General features: G+C 45.6%; 2 protein-coding genes across 2 annotated transcripts in view; both read right to left on the reverse strand.

The window, feature by feature from the left end:
- Positions 1–64: 64 nt before the first annotated feature.
- LOC122612786 lies at positions 65–5,443 on the reverse strand. The gene is made up of 6 exons (XM_043786615.1): positions 5,200–5,443; positions 2,812–2,948; positions 2,274–2,427; positions 1,711–2,010; positions 1,294–1,408; positions 65–1,237 (listed from the first exon to the last, which is right to left on the reverse strand). The coding sequence occupies exons 2-6, from the start codon at positions 2,861–2,863 to the stop codon at positions 1,094–1,096; spliced, it is 765 nt and encodes a 254-aa protein (XP_043642550.1). The 5' UTR covers positions 2,864–2,948; positions 5,200–5,443; the 3' UTR covers positions 65–1,093.
- Positions 5,444–18,208: 12,765 nt separating this feature from the next.
- Positions 18,209–23,242, reverse strand: part of LOC122614518 (Krueppel-like factor 12) — a 31,218-nt gene continuing 26,184 nt past the window's right edge. Inside the window, exons 4-5 of the mRNA XM_043789082.1 lie at positions 19,509–20,333; positions 18,209–19,397 (exon numbers count right to left, since the gene is read on the reverse strand). Coding sequence (XP_043645017.1) covers positions 19,225–19,397; positions 19,509–20,333 — 998 coding nt within the window. The 3' untranslated portion in view covers positions 18,209–19,224. The remainder of the gene's footprint in view (positions 19,398–19,508; positions 20,334–23,242) is intronic.

Raw genomic sequence — 23,242 nt, forward strand, 5'->3', positions numbered from 1 at the left:
GCTGCCCCTTCAGTTCACCACTTTTTCACACTTTTTTGCATTAATTTATTTTCTCATTTTTTATTGTTTTTCCTTGCATATGCATGTGTGTGTTTTACTTAAAATAAATGTTACTCTTTAATCATAATATATATTCACAGTTTTTGTAAGTAGGTGTGTGTGTGTGAGTGTGTGTATTTTTAAGTTAAACTAATATTTATTCGTATATGTATTTCCGATTTTGAATATATTTAAAGGTATTTACAGTGTGGGAAATAAATATACGCTATCCACTAAATAGGTTTATAAATAATTTAAATATCCTGATTCATAGAAATGCACTTTTAGTTAATCTAAAGTTATTGCCGATATGTGAGCGAATCCACTCGGGTTATTTTCTTGTGCGCTTAGTGCTGTGTGTGTGTGCGTAGTGTGTGTGTGTGTGGGTAACGCAAAGTGACTTTTGCAAATACACTGCAATTGAGAGGTATATAGGCGTTCCTAGAAGATCATCGGATATTGCCTGGTGTTACGGAAAACGGAGGTGGGTGGGGGGCGCGCTCTAAATTCAGCTAACAACGATTTGTAAAACTTAGGGGTATTCTCTAAAATATGCCTACACTTAAAGCCTGGACAACTTCAACAAACTCAACGAAACTCTGGTATTGCACTATCGACGACGAGGACGACGACTGGAAAGTAAGGCCAACAAACAACTAACCTGCCTGCCACACTCAACACTGATTCTAACTAGCTAGCCTATATCCACTATATTACTATATAGTAACACACATATCCGCATATATATACGATCTCAGCCATGCCTGAAACTGACTGACTAACTGCTCTCATATGCCCTATAGATATACATATGCATACTGGTATACATAACATACTTAACGTGTACTTTACTTCACTGCATAGCTTACTCCTTCGATTTGGGGATCCTGTGGCCTACACTGACTGCCAGCAGTATGCAACAGCGTGTGGAATTCTTTCGGTGTGATAGGGGGAAACCTTAACTATGTATCCTTCTCTGCGCTGCTCCTCCTCGTGAAATTCCGTTCTGGTAAGACTGGTTCTAGATTTGTGCACTTGGCTGTGGCTCTGCCATCTATCTGCTGCCTCTGCTGACCAGCAAAGTGAGCAATGTCCCTGTGAGCAGGAGGCCCAAACTGTTCACAGCTGCTCGGGTGGAGCCATTGCCATCGCCATCCCTGCAGATGCCCGGATTTCGGGTGAAGTCCTCGCAGTAGATCTGTAAAGTAGATTCAGTTACAAATTGCTGAGGTGGAATCCATTCCTTGTAAGTACCTTGGTCAGGCTGTTGGCGTACTTGTCCACCAGCTGGCGAGTGAACTTTGCCGCCTCGACGCCGCAGATCTTACGTGCAGCATCCTCCGAGCAATCCACAAGTTCGTTGATGGAGCTTTAAGTAAAATATGGAATGATTTTTATATATGCCAAACTAATTTCCCAGTAATAAAACTCTGCCTCTGTCATAATAGACAACCCAATATTTTCCCCATTTCAATCGAACGCAATATAACATTTCAATTACAATTCACAATTGCGTTCCATGGCAATAACATTCGATTCAATTGGAAAGCACAACAAACGCTGCTTAAAACTGCATTGCATCGATTTAAATATTCATTAGAGAGCATGGCCAGGCATTTGATAGCCTCCTTGAAACCATTTGGGCTGCATGGGTTTACTCGTTTCACTCACCAGCAAATGGTCTTAATGTTCTCATTCAGGGTGCCGTTCTCCGAGTTTTCCTGGTTCTTGTTTGGCTTGAGGAACACCATGGTCTCGCGGTAGCGATTGGAGCACACCTCGAACTCCTTCTTGGCCATTTCGGAGCAGGGAACGTGCTTGAGGTACTCGTCCTGGAAGGCGCCCTTGTTGCACAGATCCCTGATGAACTGGTTGGTGCCGTGGTAGAGCTTGTTGAACTGGTTCCTCTGCTGCAGATCCATGCAGCGGCGTGTGTAGCTCTGGATGCACCTCACCCCCTTGCGCAGCTCACTGTTTGCAATGTTTGCAATAAAACAAATTAAAAACGCAATTGTAAATTCAAAACTAAATGATTTGAAAAGTATTACTGAGTTTCTAGTTCTCAGTTCAGTTTTCATGGCAAAGTTCAAGCGCACAAAACACCCAAATCGATCATCAGCGCACAGCAAACAGTTGTATTGTTGTGGACCACAGATTGCGATTGGGATTGCGATTGGGATGCGGATGCAGTGAATCCAGATCGACGGGGGAATTTCGCCCGTGAAGCCACTTACTGACAAAGTTTTTCCAGTTCCTCCTTCTTGGCCGGGCCAATCGAGAAGTCCGACGTTAAATGCAGCATATCAAGTGGTTCGGCGCACTTGGTGAACTCCTCCTGGCCGCATTCCTCCGAATTGGCCACCTCCGCCGAGAGGAGTAGCAGCATTGCTGGAAATCCGATACCAAGGTGGGTGGCGGGTTGGGCGAGAGTGAGAGACAAATAAACAAACAAACAGAAACATTGAAATAGTGCTCCAGCTGAAAGCTAAAAGGCAATCCGAGACTCTTGGCCAGCTCCGTTCAGGAGCTCCGCTCAGCCAGCCAGTTGCAACAAAGTTGCAAATGTGCGTCAGGGGTAATAAAGTTAAACGTAAGTGAAATTGGCATTTCATAAATTTTTCGACCAACTTTTCTCCATCTCCGTCCATCTTAAGCGGCACTCCCACACACATATCTGGTCAGATTTTGTGCCCTCAGATAACCCACTATCCCTATTCCTATAGTTCACATTTCGATAAACTATATGCTATATACTACATACTATACACATACCCGAGAAAAGCAGAAGAGTCCAGCTCCAGTTGCGATTCCACATTGGATGCATTTCGCCCGCGTCCCTTTGCTTTTTGCTGGCTGTTTACAATGCAATTGTTTCCGCAAGGGCAGTTAAGTGCTCGTAACTGGTTTGGCTGAAAAATCGCACAAAAAAGTCGCGGAAAAAATGTTCAATTAACGGGGAATCATGACAAGTATTGAATGCTAATGCTTATGACAAATTATAGGCTTCGCCTGTTTTTTAATTGCCTGATACGCTGCCAGCGCACTTTCGTATTTTCTTGTTTATGGACCGATCAAGTCGCAGTAAAAGAAAATCTATGCTGACAAATAGAAGCTGCAGCAAAAACAAACAAAAAGCGCAAAAAACAAAATCACAACCAAGCGAAACAAAAAATTGATCTAAAAATAAATAAGTTGTCTGCGCTGAAGAGCGAAAAGCGAAAGCAAAACGTCAGAGGTTGTCTTGTTTTCATTTCGCATAGGATTCACTCTGTTTCACTGGGGGTTCCTTCTAATATTTTTCTGCCAGCAGTGGGTGCTTTTATCTCTGCCTTTCTTTTTGCCAATTATCGTTGCAAATGTGGCGTGGACAGGTCAAAGTACAGTCGGCGAAAACAGCGAGTGGGTTGACTGGTTTAGGCCAAAACAAAACACCGAGGCTAAATACCTAAATAAACACATACGAGTATTTATTGTAAACTTATCATTTAAATGCAAGCAATAGTTAATTGAATTCCAACAATTGTTGTAAAGAAATTCTAGATATAGAGATGAAAAGAAACTGAAAAATACCCTTAGACAGTAAATTTAATAAATTATTTAACACGAAAACTTGAGGCCAGAAGGCCGACTTACAAATGGAGCTACTGACCCTTACAGCACAGCTAAATCTTTTTATGTCTTTTGGTTTTTTATTACCTCAAATTAGTAGTATGTGTTCAATTAGTATACTATTTGATTCAGATGCGTACTATCTTTAATTAAAACGTTTTTCTTGTATACATGAAACTATGCATAATAGAAGCATGGATTCGTAATAATATTAATACATCTTTTTCAATAATTAGCAAAACATAATTCCGCATAAAAAGTGCGAATATCGGAAAAAAATGAATAACTGCACTGCCCCTGATATGCATGAGATATAAAATGATGCGTAAAACTGAAGTGAAAAAAAAGTGATACAAATTGCTGTTGATTTTCGTACATTTGGCCAGGTAAAAAGGTTTGTAGCCTTTGATTATATTTTGTGGGCATTTATGTTTTTATGCCAATATGTAAACACAAATATAGTAACTATTGTGCATTCACAGCTCGCCGACAGTTGCATTTATAGCCCATAAATAAACGATACGCAAATAAACACAACACAAACACACTTTTCAAAAGCCTCTCAACGATTTCTGGACATCGACATTTGTTGATGTTCAAATGATTGAAGAAAAATATGAGAGACTCGGTATTGGAATTGGCACAGGTCAGGGTTTTGTGCCTGAGATGAAAGCAATAAAAACTGAAAAAAGGTGAGTATACGAGGAAAGGTTTTCGCTGGCACCAAACACTTGGCTATTTATGCCATTACATAAGACACTGTGTGAAAGAGGCCAATGTGCCGCCAGACTTGAACATGTGCATAGTTTTGCACTCTTGATTAGCAGCTTGCAGTCGCACACTATTTGCTACTCTATACCAGGTTACGACCCACTGGCACCTCCTGCGACTGACACATCTGATATCGCCGCCAATTCGCGCGTTGCACTTCCGCATATGCAAAAGCGGGGCTTTCGCAGCTGTTTTCAGTGTTCTCAGTATGGAGTGATATGATATGGGGCCCTGTTGATTGGGCGACGAAAACAAAACACTTAACGGAGCAGAAAGAGCGAAACAGGCGGTCGAAAGAACTGTAAGTTCGCGGATCTTCAAGAGAGATTTCTATCAGGAACAGAGAGAAAAACAAATGCACTTGACTTCTAATTTATTGCTAGGAACTCAAATCAAAGGGTAAGATATGCAACTAGGTATATAGTTTTACTCAAACAGTACTATATTACTGGTATGATCAGTAGAATCTATATATCACGCTTTTCGGTTACTTTTGTTTGACATGCAAAATGCATCGATCGCCCCCCGTTTGTTCGCCGTGCAACAGTTGCAACAGTTGCCTTGAAAGAGGCAGTGGAGGGAGGGGGGCGGCGCAGGGGCGTGCCGCGGGCTGCACGTGATGCAAGAATGCAGTCGGACGAGCCTCTCGGTGGCGATCGATCTGGCGTTCAAGATCGTCGCCCTGTGCGAATTCAAAACGAAAACCAAGAGCCGGTTTTCTGCCCTGTTTATTTATATATTGGACGTCGCACTGCTTTTGGTCTTAATTCGTTTGATTACTTTTTGTCTGGAGCCGCCGAGCGACGCGCTTTCCAATGACAGCTGCAGCGGGCGGTTCGACGAGCGGTATGGCGATATGGCGGTTTGGCGGTTTGGCGGTTGGGCGCTTGGGCGGTATAGCGATCGAGATCGAGATCGAGTTCGAGTTGGAGATCGGGCTCGGGATCGAGGCGGTGGAGCGGACCTGAGCGGAGCAAGCGCGCCGTGTTGTTGGCCGACCGAGTGACAGAAGCGTACTGAACGCCAGAAGCAGCGGCGCCACTCGGCCAGCGAATGGGGATGGCGATGGCGATGGCGAGTGGAGCCGAGCTGATATCCGAGCGCCAAGTATCCAAACGGGCCGACTGTGCAAGCTAGCAACATGTTGCCGGTGGGCCAGCAACATGCGGCAGCGGCTGCAACAACAGGTATTTCCCGCTGGCCAAGTGCAACTGATAAGCTGACCAACGACCAACTGACTGATGGCATGGCCGAAAGTAATCCCAATTCGTTGTCTTAGCCACTCAGCCACTTTGCCATTCAATTAATTTAATAAGAAGGAAGTGGGCTCGCTTGATAAGATTGCAGATTATCTATTTGTCCAAGGAGGCCGAGGTGTACGTACTTTTTTCCTAACCTCCTCCTCCGCAGTTTGCCAATCATTTTTGTCATTTTTGTCGCATTGAGAAATATTTGATTACCGATGTTTGCCCAGTGCCAATAGCAGTAACACCAACAACAATCAACTCCCCGTGCTCAAGTCAACTAGATCTACACGCGTGTCCTTGCCTTGCCTTTGTCTTGGCCGCCCACCTACGCCCACCGTCGCCCACCTCAGCCCAGATTTGTTTGCTATATGCCAATTTGGCGGTCTGTTTGCATATTTACTGTAAACACTGTCCAAATTAGGCGCCGCCTTCCATTCACCGCCGCCGTCCTTGAGCCGAGTTTGCCCAAGGGGAATGCCGAATGGCAGGATTCCAGGGGAGTCGCAGACACGGCCATAAATAGTTGGCCACAATGAAGACACTAGTCGAGGGCGTGGACACCTGTTAACGTGGCCACTCAATTGTGTTGCAAGACAAAGGAAATGCATGGGAAAGCTGGGCATAACTTTCGGTCAGCAGTCAATTGGGAAATGATTGTAATGTGAATACAAAATTAAGCGAGAAACTGGGCAGCGGACAATTAAAATGGAATTTGCACAAGATATCAAGGAATTCTTGTTAATGCAGCAGAACGTTGCAAGTATAAATATTCTTTATTGCAACTGGCCAATCAAAGGTAGCATACATTTTGAGCAATTTTAATGCACATTTATAATCATTTCAAGCTCTGCTTATACTATATACATATATACAAAACTGGCACTGAGTATTAATAAGATTTGTATAAACTAATCGGGTGGTTCAACTTGATTTAAGGCACTTGTAGATTAAATTGTCTGGCTATCTGTAGATCAGATAAGGTCGTAATTCATTGAATTGGCCACTTCAGAGCTGGGACTCATCTGACCCACTCGTCTGCAGATTAGATTGTGTTTAAACTCAAGTCGATTTAATTGGTAGTGTGCCTTGTAAACTGTGTCTGGCTAATTTACGCCTTAACTTTAATAACATGGCAGTTTCAGATAGATTTTCTATCCCTGATTCCTTTCATTTAATGTTCCCTAATCCCACCTGCTTTTATTATTTTCACATGCCAATTAAATTGTAACTCAGCTGGGAATATAAATAAGCAGTAGAATGGGTAAACAACTTTAAGTGATGCATGCCACACATTTTAAGCTCCTGCGTCCTTTTAGTGCTCCACTTTTGTATTCATAATTATCGAAACTTAACCCTTGGCAAGTGCAACGAGTCCTGCCTTGTCTGTGTGTGTGTGTATTTGTGTGTTTGTGTGTGTGAGTGTTTGCTGGTGGGTCATTACCACTGGCCACATGCGTTGAGGGTTAAGGATGAGGGACGGAAGCCGGGGGAAAGCTTTAAGCCATTGCTTATACGACAAACGAAAACAAAACTCAAGTTTGTTTTATTCCACTTGCCTTCCATGGCCGGACCAGCCAGAGGAGCACGCTCCTTCCAAGCGGCTAACACCTACACACCTACACACACACACACCGGAAATGCACTGGGCCAAAAGAGAAGGCAGTTGCCAACGCGATGGGAGATAGTCTTATCAACATATGAGGACCATGTGCTTGAAGCATGGAACGTGTATTTATCACTTTAATAATTAATTAATTATAATATGGGATATGTGTTTATTATTTATTATCTAAGCAAACTTGAGAATATCTGCTAATATACTGTTTAATTCTAATTTTGTGTATCTACCAGTTTAAATGATTTTTTTTCTGTGCACACACACACACATGCAAACACAGCGATATCGCGCATTAGGAGCACGAGCAACAACAACGACCAGTGCGGGAATGGCAACAATAACAACAACGGCGAAAGTGGCTTGGCCAAAAGGACAGAAAGTGGGCGGCAAAGGGAAAGGGCAAGGGGGTGGGTGCGGCTCGCTTGGCTTTTGTTCCTGCCTTTGCTGCTGCATTAGTTTGTGTTTGAACTTTGCAAGTTTTTGCCATCATTGTTGGTGTTTCGCCTGCTCGTTGTTGTTGTTGCTGCTGCTGCTGCTGCTGGGCAACTGTTGATGTTTACATTTAGCGCTTGGATTTATGAACTCCGCATGCGGGGCACGTAGCATTGGACAATTTAAAGTTTAGCACACCCACCCCCACACACACACCCCCACTCACACACACGCATGCCGTGGCAGCAAGTAGGCCAAAAAAGGGAAAACCCGCCAGAACGGAAAACGGCGAAAGGTCAATTGTTCCTCGTTGGCAGGGGGAGGCGGAGGGGATGGGGCATCCACTTCGTTTTAGTGGACGCAGGACAAAGGACAAACTCCTCCCGTGGCATTTATTCTCCTCTTAAGTATTTGCGCTTAGTTTACTTTTATTTGTCTCACGGCCACGAGTTCACAAAAGGCCAGTTTGAAAACTAATGGCCAGTTGGGCAGCGCTGTTAATGCTCTGTTACCGAAACTGAGTGCTAAAGGATCAGCTTCATGGGAATTGGTTCTGTCCTTTAGCTGTATTTTGGAAAACCATTTTTTTTTTTCATGCCAGAGGATTTTGCGTTCTTCAGCACAACAACTCACATGAAGTTCTTAAAACTAACTCACAGCAACGGCGAAAATATATTTTATAACTTCAGCATTGTTTTTCTCGTGCCTTACTATTTACCTATGGAACACAAAAAGTTAAATTAAACTTTATAAATTAGCGGAAAATTACAATTTCGCAGTATTTTGCTTTCAAAGTTCAACGGTACTATGCAAATTTCTGAAAAGAAGGAGGTAAGAATCAGGCAGAATGATCTATGTAAACAAATAGCACAACAAAACCAGAAATTTGTTTTATTGAAGAAACCATTTCATCGATTAACTGTGTGGGAAACTTAAGATTTTCGAAAAGAGCGCCTTGAACTAACCAAATAGTAAGAAAATTTGAAGTCACAATGGCGCCACTGAGCAAATGTATATTACGCATACGAGGTAAGGTTAATGTAGAGATGGTATTGCATGGTACCAAACCCGAACGTCATTGCGTTGCTGGGGCGCCACTGTGCAAGTAGAGACCGCGCTTTTAAAATCGAAAGTAAATAATTAAACAAATAATAAAATAGATAATAATAAAAAAAATAAATAATTAAAAAAATAAAAAAAAATAAAAAAAAAAAAAAAAAAATAAATAAATAATAAAAAAATAATCGATTTAAATAATGATTTTCGTTAACAATTCTTAGTATTGAATTACTACTCTACCCCTAGCTTACTAATAAACCTAAAGGGTAAGCTGTTTGTAAATTAAAGTACTAATAAATATTATTAACTGAAATGGATTATTACGGATATTTAGCTTTCTTCGAAATCACAAAAACTGCAATGCTAATTAGGTCTAAAGTGTCACCAAAATTATCTTTATTTATATGCAAGGAAATCGCACTTTAAATGAGTCGAAATAAGTTAAAGAGATAATTTAACTAATGCACAGCAAGGAATTAATTGTGAGATTTTCAATCGTCGCCGGCATTATCAGCAGGTTGACACTCTCGATTGACTTGTAGGATGTTGTTGGCTGATTATCTGCCTGCTTTGTGGTCCAGATCCCCGCTACCCGCTTCCCGCTCCCCGCACCCCGCTCGCCTGCTCCAAACAAATTGAGGCGATTAGAACGTTAATTGCGGGGTGTAAATCTGGCCAAGTGCCGCCCAGGCCGCATCACAACATCCATCAGAGGTCGGGCCGCGAAACGGGTCCACTCCACACCAACTACCAACTACCAGCAACTGGCACGATGGCCACGATGTCCGTTCGGTCGTTTTTGGCCAGGATTTACGAGCCACATTAGAGCGGGCCAGAGACTTCGCGGCGAATGGACGGGAGTTCGGTTTTTGGCCTGCTGCTGCTGCTGCTGCTCATAAGCAAATTTGAGGCAACAAGTAGCCGCACTGTGCTCGCCATGGTTCCAGTTTTGGCCAGAGGCCCCTTGGCCCCTTTTCCCTCGCCTGCCTGCCACTGCTGAATGCCACAATGTTTACGGCTGCGTTGACAGTTTAAATCGCTCGCTGCTCGTATATTTTGACGTTTTACAGCTCGTGTTTTCTCCTGATCGCGACACGCCGCCTGGCCCGCCACTTGTTGGCCTGGCCCGGAATCGGATTTTGGCCATTGCCTAGGTGCAGGCGCTAAACGTGAGAAAGAAGTCGAATCTGCCGCTGGATTTTCGGTTTCTGGATCATTACGCGACCCGTCTATGGGTTAACAATGAGCTGAAGAGCATTCGGCCATTCGGCACTTGACTTGCCCACACAAAAGGCACTACGCTGCGGGAAGGTGGAGACTCCCGGAGGTACACTGCCAAAAATGGGGTCTACAGTCATAGAAATAATTCATAATTCAGATATAACTTCCTTTGCTACGTGTTCGATGGCATTGCTATCTAACAGGTGCCTCTGGGTTTTCTTTTGATCTGTTTAAGACTTCGGTTTTTTTTCGCGGAATCTTGGAGGCACTTTCGCTTTCTCGCCGTGTAGAAATCTTCGGTGGCCTTCTTTGGGGCTGCACCGTGATTTAATCGCCACTGCCCAACAAATAGTCAAGAAAAGAAGAAAAAAAACCAAAGCCCCCAAAAATAAAGGGAAAGACAGTCGAAGAAACACTTTTCGTGAGCGGTAAAGTAGCATTGGAATATCTGTAGCAGTTCGCCGTTGTCCGGCAGTTGGCGCGAAAGAGACGGAACCAGCGGCGAAGACAGAGACGGAGAGAGTGAAGTGCGTGGCAAGCACTCGATCAACAAAAGGCATCACTTGGATGTCGCCTCGAGTGGAAGTGGATGTGGCTGTGGCTGTGGCTGTGAAGTGCTGAACTGAACTACAAATACACGGAGCATGGAGCACGGAGCACCTGGTAACAATAGGGTGTAAATATTTGCATTCTCTCTCTGTCTAGCGCGCCTCTTGCCGTCCCTCTCTATTTGGTAAATCAAATCAAATACCTGTCAGATTAGAGTGTCCACTCGCCTCAGGTGATGGCGATGATGATGATGGTGGTGGTGTAAGGGTGGGGGTCAGTCCCAGAACAGAAGGTACTGCCAGGTTTATGGGGGAAAATTGGGTGAAGTGGCCAACATAAAGTGGAAGGCCAACCAGCTAGTGAGAGTCAAACTGCAGGTGGCAGCATGGTAGCCTCATGTGAACGATCACTGGAAGAGGATCGTAAACAACTGAAAAGTGATAAATCAAAATATTTATAAATACTTTTGGAACTTTTCTTCTTAACTGAGCTAAATACATTCACAAGTAGATCAATACTATAGGTTGCTAAAAATCCATTAAAAATACGTGATGAAAAGTACGTTCATAACAGATTTTTAAAAGCTCTTATGCGTGACGAACTGCTTCAATGAAAATTCTTTGGTCACAGCTACTTACTTATATATCTGATTCTTCCTTCTCCTTCCATAAATACGAAGTAACTCCGCCTGCTCTGCTTTTCAGCGCTGATTTGGCGCCTAATTAATTCAACAAGATTCTATACAAATTGTTTCATAAATAAATGCATCGCTCATTTCATCATCTGCCCTGGTTCGCCTAACGACTCATTTACAATTCATCCACTAGTCCGCAGCCAGCCCATGTTCGTGCACAGCTTTTCACTGAATAATTAATTTATTTTAATTCGCTCGCGCACTCACAGCAAACATTTCAGTTATGGCATCGATGTGTTTCCAATTATTGAATTGGTAGCTGCAACCTCAAACTCTCATATATGTGTAGTACTTCCCCTCGTCTGTTGGCCCATAACCTTTAGTTGCAAAGAGCAAAAGAAACGTTGACAAGCGGCTGACAGCAGTTGCTGAACCCGAACGCCCAAATGGTCATCGATACTCGGATACTCAGATACTCAGATACTCGGATACTCGGGTACCCAGATACTCAGATACTCCGGCTCCAACTCGGTGTCCAGCCCCATTAATGAGTTCTTGTTGCTGCTGTGGCTCAAGTTGTTGCTGCTGCTGCTGCTGTTCTGGCTTCTACACAAAGTTCAAGCCGGCGACAACAACAAGTTCATTATTGCCAACTCATCGCGTGTGTGTGTGTGTGAGGCTCGAGCCGGTACACAGCCAGAAAATATAGGAAACAATTGGGTACTCATATTTTCACTAAGATATTTCACTAAGAGTTTCGCCTGTAAGTTAAAGGAAAGCCGTACTTAATCTTATCAAATATCTTACACTTTGATTGCTTCGTTGATTACAAAATAGTTTACAGTGTTCATTGGCTACCACTGCAGCGTTCTTGTTCCCAAGCCCAGAACCTACAACTAACCAACCGTCGACGGCGAGGACGGCGGCTTTAACTGACAAGAAGCCGGATTATTAATCGACGTTTAATTAATTTATAACCAATTAAGCAGCAACATAATGCGGCAAGCGGCAAGCGACAACAACGAGAACAGAAAAAAACAGAAAATAAAACGGCGGTGGCAGTTGCCGCAGATTGCGGGGAGGGAGGGGGTGGTGCTGCAATGGAGGGGGTGGTGCAGATCCCAGATCCCAGCTCTCAGCTCCCAGAGTGAGTGAGTCGTAAATGCCAAAACTCGTTCTAAGCTTTTTGCCCCTGCAGCGGTCTGGGCTACAAAAAAGAATTAGCCAGGCTTAAGTTTTTGCTCTTGGTCACCAGATCAGAGTATCAACTGTACTCGTGTGTGTGTGTGTGTGCATATATCTTCTTGAGGGGCAGTTGGGGTGAGTGCGAGGAGGGAGGAGTAAGGAGGGGGGGAGCAAAAACCAATGTCACAATTTATGGCATTGTTGGGGCAACATGCACCTGCAGCAACAATGAAGCCGCAACAGCCGCATTTGCTGCCTGGCGGCATGTTCACTGATCAGTTGTGATTTCTTTTTGCTGCGCGCGCGGGAAATCCTTATAAGCAAAATATGTTAACGAAGCATGAAAAGCACAGAAATTAAATTAAATCCAATACTCGCGAGCGGGGCAAAAAAATTAGCCTACTACTACTGCTCCAGAGGCCACAGGCCTTTCTAAAAACACAACAAATAACAAAAAACACAAAAACAATTGAGCAATCTCCCCCAGAGTCGCAGTCGCGCCATCGCGCACGGCGCACGGTTCCTATTAACACATTAGAGGACCACAAAGCCCGGCACCGCAGGAGTGCACCACATCCACATTGCTGTTTCCCCCATTCACATCCGTATCCCCTGCCACTGCCACATCCACATTGCACCATTCCAACCACGCACCAGCAGCCGGGCAGCAACGTCAAGGTTTTGCAGCTGTCAATAGCAACTCCCGCCGTTTGATCAAGTGAACCAAATTATTGTTTATATCCTTCAGCGAGATGGGGTAGCTCAGATGCAGCGATCCAACTTGCTCCCAAATGCGATGGAACTACTCGAAATTCTTCGCCAACTTGGCCAGCAAATAGGGAACCTTTTAATTTAAATTTGAATCTTATAAAGGTAGTTACTTAACTTGGTGAGTTTCAGCAACTTGGAATTAGTTTTTTAACGTGTTTCACAGTATTTTTATTGTTTCAAATCGGAGGAACCCTTCACAAACGAGGGTGATTGCATAAATCATGGTTCTCCTTTAACAATTACCTGCCGTTTTCTTTTTTTACGACCTACACTATTTGCACCTGTAAAACTTAATTTGTTTCCTGCTCGTTTGGCGAAGGGTTGCAACTTTTACTTCCCTGATGGCCATGTTAATTGAGTGCGCGTTTCGGCCATTAGGGTATATCAGTTTTGGCCAATTGGTCAATGCTTCTCCGCGACTTGTGGCCAAGTTGTGAGTGGAAGTTGCTCCGTTTTGCGGACGCAGTTGCCGCTGCTGCTGCTGTTGCTGCTGGTGATGTTGATGTTGATGTTGCTGGCGCTGCAGTCGCCGTCTCAGTTAGCGCCAAGATTTATGTGATCCTTAAGATTTATTGGTTTACGGCATTGTTGTTGCAATAAAAAACAACAACATTCATAAATTATCATTAAACGTTTAAATGTGACGCAGCAGCTCTGGGGGCACGCCGCATGCCGCATGCTGCATGCTGCATGTTGCTAGTTGCTAGTTGCCAGTTTTCTGTTTGCTGCTTGCAAGCTCAGTTCAGTTCAGCTCGGTTCTGGTCAGGAAGAAAGAGACTTTTGCTATCTTTATAATGAGCCAAATGACATATTTATTTGTGGCTGCTGTTGCCACAATCGCTCAGCTTGTTGCATGCAATTTCTTTTGGTTGCAGCAGTCTGGCGTCTAGACTGCAGACTCTAGACACATGGCGCACCAGAGGTGACAGCTGATTGTCATTGTTGGCATATTAAAACAGGCTCACCGTCTGCACGCGCCGCCAACGATGGGCTGGGTTTTCAGTTTTCAGTTTAGGCCCACTTGCAGTATGTGGCATGTAGTATGTACGTATGTGGCATGGCCCAGAAGGCCTCGACCCAGCCAAGACGGCTAAACGGCGACAGCCACTGACAATTGACACTCTTGGCCGAGTCCCACTCCTGGCTCATACGCTCCCCAATCGCCAGTTGCCAGTTGCCAGTTGCGCCTCCAAGCAACCAATTTCGTATTCCACAAGTGCCTCACAAAGGGCAGGGACTTCGTCTTTGGCGGGGGCATCAGAAGTGGGTCTGCAAGGAGTGAGGAGAGCTGAGGTCTAGGATCTGGACAGAAAAATGAGCCTATAACTGCTCAAAGGTCTGGACATAAAACTCACAATAGAAAGGCAAGACAACAGAGACAGAGCTCTTATAGAAGAAGGGTTAAGCAGTTCCAGTCTTAACTACTAAAATTCAAATCAAAGATCAAAGTAGCACATTCTAATTATAAATATCCCATCACTTTGTTTTTATTCCACACTTAAGTTTAAGCAAACAAGAATTGGAAAGAGACTGTTGAAAGTGCATAAAAATGCATCTGGTTTTGAAGTTGAGCGCACAGCGATTTTATTAATAAGAACCTCTTCTTTTAGTGACCGCAAAACCAACAATAAATATAAACATAATATCGGCAATTACAACGCCGTATGTACAGGATCATAAAAGTAGTTGGTACCACCTTAAAGACCCCTGTTACACACCGCCCCCCACCAGCAGCCGACGCCTCTGCCTCCGAGCTCCTTTCCTCCATTCCTCCATTCCTCCATTGCTGCATTGCTCCATGGTCAGAGATTCACTCGCGGCGCTGTCTTGGCCAGGCCATGGCCAATGCCCAATACCGAATGCCCACTGGCCCCACTGGCCACCAAACAAAAGTGCGTTAATAGCCAAGACACACATGGCAAATGTGCAACACCCCACCGCCCCCACCGCAGAAGGGGGGAAGGGGGTTGCAGTGAGAGGAGTCTGCTGGGGCCGGACAAGCAGCTAACGCGCCTTTTACAAATTTTTATTGAAAAATATTAAATTCTCATTAAGGCAGGAGAGGTCCGAGCAGGTTCCCCATCGCATCCAGGCAGCATCTATATACATATATATAGCCATATAGCCATATAGCCATATAGCCACGTTCGCTGGACGTTTTCTGCCGTTTTTCCTGAACGAACCCGAACCGAAGTTGGCGCGCGCTCACATGCGCCGATAGACTCGCTTAGATAAAAGATGATTTATGGGTTTTATGGTGTGATGGGAATTTTAATTTCCAGCATTTTTGCTTAACAAAATTAAACATGGGACTGCGAGCGACAGCCAGATAGAAGCGATGATACGAGCGCCAGGAGAAATGGGGGCGGAGAGGGGCTTTGGTTGGTTGGCGGAAGAAAGGCAAGCGAAGACAGGCTCAAACGGTTATTTGCCTGTATTTGGGAACCGGGCAATTGTCAAATGAGGCGACCTCCTCCAGACGATTCCATTTTTAATTGAGCCAAAGCGCACAGCATGTACCGCCAGCCGCCAGCTTGCAACCAGCAACCAGCAACTTGCAACTTGCAACTCGCGACTGCTGCGACGGGCAACTGTCCATTATGCTCACTCACCTGTAAAATAAATGGCAAAACTGCCAAACACTTTGGCCAACTGACAACTGCTGCCCCGGCATCATCGTTCCAATTTAATGGCGGGTGGCGGGGGAAGGGGGCTCACTGAAGGGGCTCTGGGGGCCCAAAAGGGGGGCGCCCACTGCTGTGATCCGAGGTCTCGCGGCCCGTTCGTTTACCGTTAGGTGTCAAAGATTTCATGCCCCATGTCGCAAACTAACGACACACAATCGATCACAAATCAAACGGACAGAAGCAGCAGCAGCAGCAGCAGCAACCCGCAGTTGCCGCAGTTGCCGCCGTTGCGACAGTCATCCAAATCCAAATGTGTCTCAAAAATCAGGCCGCGGCCAATGCAAAGCCGTTTCATAAATTGCACATGACCTGACGACCAGCAGCTCCAAACAGCCACTGCTCCACCAGCTCCAACTCCAGCCTCAGCTCCAGATTCAGCTCCAGCTCCAGCTCCAATGTCCCGCTCCATCTCCATCTCCGACTCCATCTCCATCTCCTCCTGCCACTCCAAACGGCATCTGCAGCAGCCAAAAGGCAGCAGAAAGGCATAACAATAAATTAAAATTGGATGTCGATGGCTAGCTGCACCGGAAATATTTGTTGAACTGTTCAAAGAAAGCCTACAAGCAAAGAGGCTTGACTATTTTCATATAAAAATAAACTTATGTACAAACTCATAAGTTGAAAGATGAAATATGCATGCAGTTGTTGCGTACAATACCATAATCATTTACATCAGATATGCATACAAATTATTCCCGGTGTAAAGGTGCATGTGGATGTGGATGCGAAGCTGCAAACCGAAAATCCCCAACTTTAAGACTCCTTCAATTGCTGGCCGGGCGATTTGGTTATTGGAGCGCTCTTTGCCTGATGGACAGCTGCCGACAGCCTGATCCACACATACTCGACTGAATGTGGATCCCGCTCCCAGATGGACTGAAGCAATCCCATTCCCATCGCCATCCTCCACTTCATCCTCATCCTCCGCCGCTTGATGGACAGCGCTTGGTGGCTGCATCGGTAAGCGACTTTATTGGTTTTTAATGAGCAGCGGCTGCGATTTCAATGCTTATCTAAATGTATTCGCCTGATATTTGTGCACTGGGTGGCATGGGGTATTCGCGATGTGACCAAATCCTGCATAATGACCCATAATATATTGGCAAGCCATAATGTTTTTATGGCAGCACATAATTGATAAACGATAAAACTGAAAATCAATATACAAATAGCCGTTTGCACAACATAAAGATGAAAGTAAATGATCTTTAGTACTGATTTATTACTTACCTATATATTTTTCATTGGTAAATCCCCATTACCACGACACAAAAGAGTGGGCCAATGGCAGCTGCAGGGCATTCGCAGCGTCGATCAGTGTTAATTAAGGCGCCTTCTCACTTTATTTACTTTTACTCATTTGCATATGCGTGTGGGTCATTAAACCTGACCTCCCCGGCCCACCAGTCATCCAATCCAAGCGTCCAAGCGTCCAATCCTCCAGCCGCAATATTGACCTGACCCAAGGCATATTAATTAACCCACAAAACCGGTCTGTTATATTTGTCTAACCTTTATGCTAAACGCGGTGACGGCAGCACCACCAACACCACCATCAGCACCACCAGCCAGCACCACCAAGAGCTGAAAATTAAACGGCAGTAGCAGTCGTAGTAGTCGCTACTGTCGGCTGCCTTGTATTCGGTTATTAATTTACCAATAAATTGCCATGGCGTATGCGTAATATTTCACAATTGTGCCTTAATGACCGAGAGCGTTATTCATGCACTGATTTCCGCTGCAGGTGTCATCCACCATCGAAGCCATCTAGCCAAGCAACCAGTTAACCAGTTATGCGTATTAGCCAGGCCCAAAGATCCAGCTTCCATGGCCCGAGAGCTCCAAAGCTCCGAAACTCCGGCTTCGCGCATTGAAATTACAAATGACGAGAAATTTGTCATCTTTATTATTGCAAACAACGCGCGGCCGTACGTTGCAAAGTTGCAAAAGACGACAAACGACGACAATGCTCCCCTGGACAATTGCAATTGGCGGGGAGTGCGTGCCGTGCCACAAAGCACAGCAAAAGCATAGCAATAGCATAGCAAAAGCAAGAGCAAAAGCACAAGGCGGCCGGCAGTCGCTGCTGACAACTTGCCACACATCTCCATCGGTGGGGCAGAAACGGGGGATCGGAGGGAACCCAGGGGCACACTTGTGGGTTAACCGCAGCCCCATTGTGCGCCAATTGATTTTTCATTCAAATGAAAATGCTCGCCGGACTTGGACTCGGACTCGGACTCGGATTTCGCGGATTTGGTTAGGTATCCCGTAATGAGCACGGCCAAGGCTTCGTTTGGTACAAAAAAGTATTCGCTTTTCTTTTATTTCTCAAAAAATAATACAATTTGTTTTGCTTTTGTGTGTGTGTTGTCGGTCTATGAGTGTGCTAAAATCTATGATGACAGTTGGTATGAGGCAAATTGCTATGGGGGTTCGCCAGGGAATACAGTGCGTTGCGTGGCTATAAGGCAGCTTAAAGCGTATGTGTTGGTGAAGAACTATGCTTATAGGATTAACAAAAGATGAAATTACAATTAATGTCTTAATTTTAGCAAGTATGTCATAGAATTTAAGGCACCTACGGTTCAGAATACAGCTTTTTTTTAATAATCAAACGATGTTATCGTATCTTTAGGTTTCAAACTATCAATGTTTTTGTTAGAAGACGCTATCAAACACTTCCCTCATCGAGCCCCTTTAGGTGAAAATCCTCATCAACTATCACTCCATGTGCGTATAGTACAAAATGATGAAGATACCCTGCAGATGAGAGTATCTCTGAATATATATATAAATATTGCTTTGCTTGTCGGGTTGTTTTGCCTCTTTTGTTTGTGATTCTGTATACAATTTTCTACTTAAAAACCAATTAAAATTTGATCTAAAATTAGTTAAATTTCATCTTACCGATCTAGGGGCTGTATACGTTTATCTAGAACTATGTACACGCAAGTTGCTAGCACCAATCCAAAAACTATCTGTAGTATATAAAAATATATTTAACTATGCAGATACATATGTATGTGTATGTATGGTAGGTAAAAATCCACTTTGTTAACTTGGCTTCTGAAGGCAATTGTCTCTGGGCTTAAAATGTGAAAAATTTTACAAATCTTTCCGCCACAAAACTACAGTCTAGCTACCAACTAAGTTGGGCTTTGAGCCCTCTTAAGTTCTAAATTGAGCTACTTAGGCGACATGGAATATCTGAATATCTGGTCTCAGTGAATGATCAATGGATGTGATTCGAGTGCGTATAAATAATCAAGAGCTGCTCCACGACAGCGTCTCAGATGAGTATTCACGGATGTGAGTAGTTCGAACACGAGTGCGATTTCGAGTACGATTTCGAGTACGAGTACGAGTATGTATGGCCAGATCGGCAGTCGCAAATCCTCAGTGGCGGCGCATGTGCAGCGACAGGTGGTCCGAGCGGCTGAAGCTGCGGGTGCACAGCTGGCAGCGGAAGGGCTTCACGCCCGTGTGCTTCCGGTAGTGGCGGGTCAGCTCGTCCGAGCGGGCGAAGCGCCAGATGCAGCCCTCCCACGTGCACACGTACGGCTTCTCACCTGGCGGAGATTGGGAGTTCATTAGCTGACTTCAATGGCTACCAACAACTTATATATATGGTGATATAAACTATGAAATAGATATATAAGTTGGCTCAGACTGAATCTCACCTGTGTGCGTCCTTTTGTGCGCCTTGAGGTGCGAACTCTTGGTGTACACCTTGTCGCAGCCCTCGGTGTCGCACTTGTGCACCTTGCGGTTCTTGGAGAGATCATTGTAGCCGCCGTTGGCCATCGAATCGGAGGAGGTGCTGAATCCGAAGGCTGAGCTGCTCCCGCCAAAGTTAATCCCACTGAAGCTGCTGCTATCCTTGCGCGTTGCCCCCCGCGCCATGCCCCCGAAGGCGGGGTTGAGGGCGGCGTGTGGCGAGGCGGAGCCGGCGTAGCTCTTCCAGCTGGGCGAGGAGTTGGAGGAGGCCAGGGACTTGCTGGAGCCGCCGGTGGGCGAGGTCTTGCGCGAGGCATGGCCATCGCCGCCGGCAAACTTGTAGGGATTCTTGAACAGGCTCAGCAGCGAGAACTTGCTCTCGTAGTCCTGCATGCTGTTCGTCGTCGATCCTGTGCCGCCGCCGCCGCTGCTGCTGCCGTTGTTGTAGCTGCAGCTGTTGTTGTTGTCCTCCTGCTTGACGCTGACACTTCCGCTGCCGCTGCCGTTTCCACTTCCGCTTCCGCTGATCCGTCGATAGGTGAAAAAGAATGGCGAGGCCGCGAAGAACGGCGAGAATGGCAACTTGGACACACCGGAGGAGGCATACAGTTGCTGCTGCTGCTGGGCAGCAAAGGCCCCCAGCGACGAGGATCCAGCTGAGCCCGCTCCAAAGCCCGAGGACGAGGACGAGCCGGAGGATCCACCCGGCTTGCCATTGCTGTAGCCAACTGCCTTGTTGGCCGACGAGAATTTGTAGCTGCTGCTGCTGTTTCCATGCGAAGTACTTGCTGCGGGACGAAAAATTGAGGGGGGAAAACAGAGTTAGAGTTAGAGTGCTTGAGAAAAGCCATTGAGATTCGGTGAACAAAATGGTCAAATGGCCAAATGGTGGGGCCAACTTTATGGCCACCAATGCCTAATGAGCCTCGTAAATGAACCGCAAACTGAGCCAAACTACCAACCGAAAAACCAGGTAGACTAACTAACTCAATAAACCGAACAGCAGGATACCCTAGCTACATATGCTGGGTACTGCAATTGGAATGCAAGGATAATAGACTATTTCCAATAAGTGATCTTATAGATGGCAATCTTTCTGAAACAACCGAATTTATGTGTGTATATTTACAATTATACACTGGGTGAAACCAAGCCAGAATGCAGGGCATGCCAGTGGAGGAGCCGCTAAAGGGAAGCAGCTGGCCGGGATCACTTTGGCCTGTCAGTCGGGAGTCTTTACACAATTTCCTAATTTCGTTCGACCGCCTCATTGCATCAAAAACGTTTGCATGTCGCGTATTTTATGGCCGGCAGACAGACGGCAGCCGACGGACGGACAGATGGACGGACGGAGACTCCAAGACTCCAAGAGTCGAAGTGGAAGCTGGAGTTGGAGTTGGAGATGGAGACGAGTGTCCAAGAGGCGGATTCCGATGCAGACGGACAGCGAATCCGTGCAGTCGTGATCCATTTAACCTGTACCATGCGCTCCAGACGACGACTGCTGCCACTTTCGGCTGCCAGTTGCAGTTGCATTTGCAGTTCCAGTTGCAGTTGCAGTTGGGACAAGTGTGTCGATTTTGGCGCCCGCGACATCAACATCAATTGCCGCCAAGCTGCAGCTGCTGCTGCCGTCGGTCCCCAAAATGCACCACCCCACCCCTCCCCCCAGTTCCCCTCAGCTTGAAGGGTGCTCAATGCGGCTGAGCAAACCGAAATCTCGCAGAAGTTTGCCCAGGCTTGCCACTTCACTTGGCCACTTGTTGCACCTTAAGATCTTCGAGGCATCTTTCCTCACGGAATTATTTGAACTAGGATTTCGCAGTAATTCTGCAATTTTGTCTATTTATTATTTATAAATTTATATTAACTTGTAAGCAGCAATTTAAAGATTTATACCGACAAATCACCGCACTAGTTAGCCTTTAACAGCGAGTTTGACAAATTAAAAACCCAGTGCAGGCTGAAAAAGTATTTAAAGCTTATTCCCGTTGCCCCAAGTCACCCTCTGATTTTTTCTTCTTTTTTTCGCCTGCTAAGCACATTCAATTTTCACTCTTCTCGGCGTTGCAGCTCGTTTGTCAGTGGCCAAAACAAAAGGCAGGCGAAAGGGGATCGAGGCGATCCGTACAAGTGACCCAGGCTTAAGTGCTTTGTCAAGCCTGCAAACTCCACATGACCGAGGGCCACATGGCCAACAACAGCAACCAGACCATCCGAACCGGGCCTAAACTGACCGGCCAAGCAGAGAATGGGGTCCGTTGGTCCGCTGGTTTCTTGGCCTCAAGTGCCTCAAGTGCGTTTGCGACTGTCTACACATGTGTGTGCCCCGGCTTGATGCATTTGTAATTTCCATGCCAGCGAGCGTTTTGTTTCACCAGCACCGGGTTACAGTGCCCAAGGTAGGAGACTCGCCACAGTAGGACCTGCCTAAGTGCAACGCTCGCTCTTTTGTTCCATGCGCGCAGAAGTGATAAAATCACAAAGCATTCAGTAGGTGTTAATGAGCAAGTAGTAATATGGGCAATAAAAAGTGAGTCCTTGGGCTATGTGGTAAGTTCCTTGTTGCAGGTTTCAAAACTGAATCAGCCCTCGATATTACAAGTATATAAAGAAATTTGGGAATTTTACTTTATAGAAAAGCTTGTTTCATCAATGAATCTAAGACCAGATAAAGGTGTTCCTACTGAGATTAGTTGCATTGTATCCAGTATAGACCGGCACTTGGACATAGGGAGGCAGTGTTCCAGAAGTAGGACTGTAGTTTCGAGGGAGGCAGGTAGAGTGGCCCCGGGTTGAGGTCCGTTAGCCCAGGCAGGCGCGTTATTAAAATTGATGGCATTTAATTGAACTGGCCATCAACGTCAGCCCACAGTGCTGTTTGCTGTTGCATTTGCTGTTTCTGTTGCTGTTGCAGTTGCATTTGTAGTTTCTGTGTCTTTTCCGCTTGCCCCATTTGCAATTGCTGGAAAGGGAAGTTCAGCAGTAGTAGTAGTAGTACTACCTAGTTGTGGCAGTGAAGATTTCCAGAGAGAAGGGAACTGGGAACTGGATGCTACGGTGGCGTATGCTAATGCGCATTATGTGCCAACTCGCCGGCTGTCATATATTTCTCGTCTCCCAAATGGCCATTCTCCTGTCCAATATCCGAATGTGAGTGTGTGTGTGTGTGTGTGTGTGTATAATCACCGCTTTTACCGAAATGCACACGCTGACTTCATATTTCTGCCAATTTGGCTTTGGCAACAGGGAACATTCAGCAGGCAGCAGGCGACAGGCAACAGGCCACAAACAGCTAACTCCAAAACACCAAGCACCGGGCGACCCAGAGATTTGGAATCACACTTGTGCCTATTGCCAAAGTGGTGCAATAAAAAAAGTGAATGTTGCCCCCAAGTGGCACCCGGCAGATCCAATCCGATGCGATCCAAAGCGATGCGATGCCATGCGATGGGATGGGATCCAAAGCGATGCAATGCGATGCTATATAGACAGGCTCCTCCATCTCGGGCTCCTTTGGCGCGTCTTCAAATGGTCGTCGCTGTGGCCATAAACTGCTCATTTGACTTAGCTAGATTTACGTTGAGCAGCCGGTAACCCCCATCTCTAACTCCCCATTCCCAACCCCATTGGCCCCGCCCCCTTTGCCCGCCCCCCTCTGTGAGTGTGCGTAGTCGAACGTGCCGCCCCAGCCGCA

The sequence above is a fragment of the Drosophila teissieri genome, chromosome 2R (genome assembly GCF_016746235.2).
Source record: "Drosophila teissieri strain GT53w chromosome 2R, Prin_Dtei_1.1, whole genome shotgun sequence".
Lineage (NCBI taxonomy): Eukaryota > Metazoa > Arthropoda > Insecta > Diptera > Drosophilidae > Drosophila > Drosophila teissieri.

Excerpts from the sequence above, each read along its gene's own strand:
- LOC122612786 (XM_043786615.1), bottom strand. The coding sequence starts at position 2,863 with ATGCATCCAATGTGGAATCGCAACTGGAGCTGGACTCTTCTGCTTTTC. Across the intron at positions 2,011-2,273 it reads GAACTGGAAAAACTTTGTCA|TGAGCTGCGCAAGGGGGTGA; the intron begins GTAAGTGGCTTC and ends CATTGCAAACAG. Across the intron at positions 1,238-1,293 it reads ACGCCAACAGCCTGACCAAG|ATCTACTGCGAGGACTTCAC; the intron begins GTACTTACAAGG and ends TCTACTTTACAG.